The sequence below is a fragment of the Pinus tabuliformis genome, chromosome 9 (assembly GCF_031772625.1).
Source record: "Pinus tabuliformis cultivar Carrire ecotype Pingquan chromosome 9, CPIR1, whole genome shotgun sequence".
Taxonomy (NCBI): Eukaryota; Viridiplantae; Streptophyta; class Pinopsida; order Pinales; family Pinaceae; genus Pinus; species Pinus tabuliformis.
Window position 1 is genome coordinate 1517344008 of NC_142307.1, and position 3060 is coordinate 1517347067.

The 3060-nt window shown below is 36.1% G+C and overlaps 1 protein-coding gene across 1 annotated transcript; it reads right to left on the reverse strand.

Annotated features, from left to right (window-relative positions):
- Positions 1 to 1085: 1085 nt before the first annotated feature.
- LOC149154365 (LOB domain-containing protein 11-like) lies at positions 1086 to 1887 on the reverse strand. Its single transcript, XM_089444960.1, has 2 exons — positions 1765 to 1887; positions 1086 to 1364 (listed from the first exon to the last, which is right to left on the reverse strand). The coding sequence occupies exons 1-2, from the start codon at positions 1885 to 1887 to the stop codon at positions 1086 to 1088; spliced, it is 402 nt and encodes a 133-aa protein (XP_089301086.1).
- Between the last annotated feature and the right edge of the window lie 1173 nt (positions 1888 to 3060).

Sequence of the window (3060 nt, forward strand, 5' to 3'; positions counted from 1 at the left end):
TACCATTGTGTAACTACCTCTAGTGCATAGTTTTTCAAGATAGACAAGCCTATTCAGATTTAAAACTCTTAGATGAGGTGGCTTACTCGCTTCCTAATCTTGGCAATACCACTAGAAGGAGAAAATAATACATGCATACTATTACTCCATTGACAACAAATGACTCTAGTGAGACAAGTTTTAAGAAGAGAAATAAAAAGACATGAATCAAATAATTTCTTTTTTAAATGAAATTCAACATGACCAATAGAAAATAAATATTAACATGAAGAAACACATTCAACGTGAACTCAAACTTCTGGTGCTTCCTAGTATGAGTTAGTGCCTCCTAGTATGAGTTAGAAAGACCCGGTTGTGATATCTTTGAACTCATAAGATGTTTATCTTTTGCATACTGCTTTTTCTGATTTATGGTCACTAATCTATTGATGTTACTTTTAGTCTTTCGTAGAAACTTAGTGCTATCATATACATACCAACAAATCTTGTTTACAATATGACCCGTCACAAAGTGAAGCCTCTATAACTTTAGTAAATAGTTATCCATCATGTAAGCTAAATTTTTCAAAGAAAACAATTATCTTACCAAAGATAATAATTTTATTTTATATTTCTTTATCAATTTACACTATCAACAATAACTATATATTACTTTTCTATAAATCTAAAAATTTTAAACCATAAGTAAATTTTACATGTCCAGCAATACTTTTTAATACTTCGTAAATTCATAAAGCTATAAACCTTAATGGAAGCATCGTCACACTCGGTTCATTTGGATATTAGATTTTATCCATTTAGATTAATTTTTTTATAAATCTAAAAATTTTAAACCATAAACAAATTTTACGAATTTTACATGTCCAGCAATACATTTTAATACTTCGTAAATTCCTTAATGGAGGCATCGTCACACTCGGGTCATTTAGATATGACATTTTATCTATTTAGATATCAGAGATCGGACTATCTCATTCTAGTGAGATACCAACTAATTTAGCGTTTATTTCTTCAAACAAAGACTATCAATTTGGGATCCATTTTCTGAAACTGCACTGTATTCAATCCGCTAGATTGGAATTGAATTAGTCCTCATCTTCATCGTCAGCGTCGTTTAGACTCGTGCTCATTGTGGGATTACACTTATTGTTGAATCCTGGGATAGAGGCTAGAAGTTGCGACTGTTGGGAACGTATTTTGTGAATCATTGCCTGTGTTGCAGTTATTTGCGATTCCAGCTCTGATATTTGGAGTTGAAGCTGCTGTATTATGCCTGCACACCCCAATGCAGGATCCTGTACCCTTGCACTTGCTTCGCAGAGCATACTATTTATTGCAACAACTTTCTGGTCTGAGGGAAGATCCTGCGCCCACAGTGCAACGGATTATAATTTGAAGTTGGAAGCATAGAAGATCTCCTATAAAAAAGCGGGATCTAAATGATTTTACAGCCCCGAGGGTTGACTTAAAAAAGAAAAACATAGATCCATTTTTATCTCTGTAGTTGTTTGTCCTATTTTCCAGATTAAAAGAATCTGTAGTAAAATAAACGAGCATAAGCTCATCAGATTTCAAACAGGATCCTTCTAAGCTTCGAGTTCGAGATCTTTTCCTCTGACGTGGTTTTTAAGGAGCTATAGGTTTGCACACCATAACGGGTTAAAACTTAAAACTATTCAGAAATATGGAAAGGGAAGTATGAAGTGAAGATGGTTTCATATAATAAAATGGGAAAATCTGCTATGGAATATAGTTGCAACTTACTTGAATCAATTTGATAACGTTACACGCGCCAAACACTTCATTTAAGATTGAAAACTTGTGGCGATCATTTGACGCAAGATTATAAAGGAGCGTGCAATTATCCAAACATTCTTTTTGCTCCATATTGCAATGATCATGGAGAGCAGCCGATGGAGGTAGGGCTCGTGGCTTCTCTTCAGCCTTGCTCATCATCTGCATAACTCCAACGAAGATTGCCATAAAGTAGAATCAGACATAAGCCAGCAAAAACACACACACAACAATCCTCCAGTCATGTAATACAACGGCCATTAATTTTAATTTGTTAACAACAAAGAGAGGCGTACAGATTCGGAAGTGAAAGAGCGTCAAAAAAATTGTAAAGCGTATGTAATTACATGATCAAATCTACGCTGCCGATAGATAGATCGTCTATTGATGATCACAAAATTGGTAACCCCACAGCCAGATCTGCGAGAAATCTTTGGTTTTGGAGTTCTCCGCGGATAACGTAATTGTAGTTATAGGCGGATAGAAAGCATGGTGTCATTTAAGGTGCGTTACCAAGTGATGGTGGAAGCATCATCAATTTGTGATTGAGTTGCGTCATCAAGTAATCGTCAGAGCTTCATCGGTGTAGTTGTTGGAGAGACATGTCTTCTTGGTTGTCCGTGCGGACTCGGAAAGGCTGAAGAAAATACACGGTTTGTTGCCCGAGAGATAAGGTGGAAAACGTGTAGCCGTAACTCCGCCATCAAACTCAACTTTCATAATGCCGATATTTACGGCTTTCAAATCATTTCATAGTTGTATAATATTTATAAATTATAATTTATAGTTATTGTACTTTGAATTTCATTTAAAATGAAAATAAATATGTAAAATTAATCTATATACGCCAGTGGTGTGAAAAGTACGCGACATGGAACATGAACCTGCACAGGGCCCACGAGGCAATGTGTCACGCCCCCAATTCTTTTTTCGTTTAACTGAGCGGGTGCGGCACCGCCTAAGTTAATAACTTGTTCACCGTTAGTTAACTTTACGAACTACGCCTTCAACAATTCATAATAACATGAATTACATATTATTAACGTGCAGAAACCATTAATAATACAAGCATAATAATAACCCAACAAGAATATACAAGATATAATCTTTGTTTTATTATATAGGAGAAATTTTACATTGACCGGGAGCAGCGCTCCACCGGCGTTCGTAAACAAGGTGGGCACCCGCCCGTGCAAGAGCGCACGGCGGTCTCGCCCCAACCTCTACCTGAAATACAATACAATACAAAACCGAGTTCACTTTGTC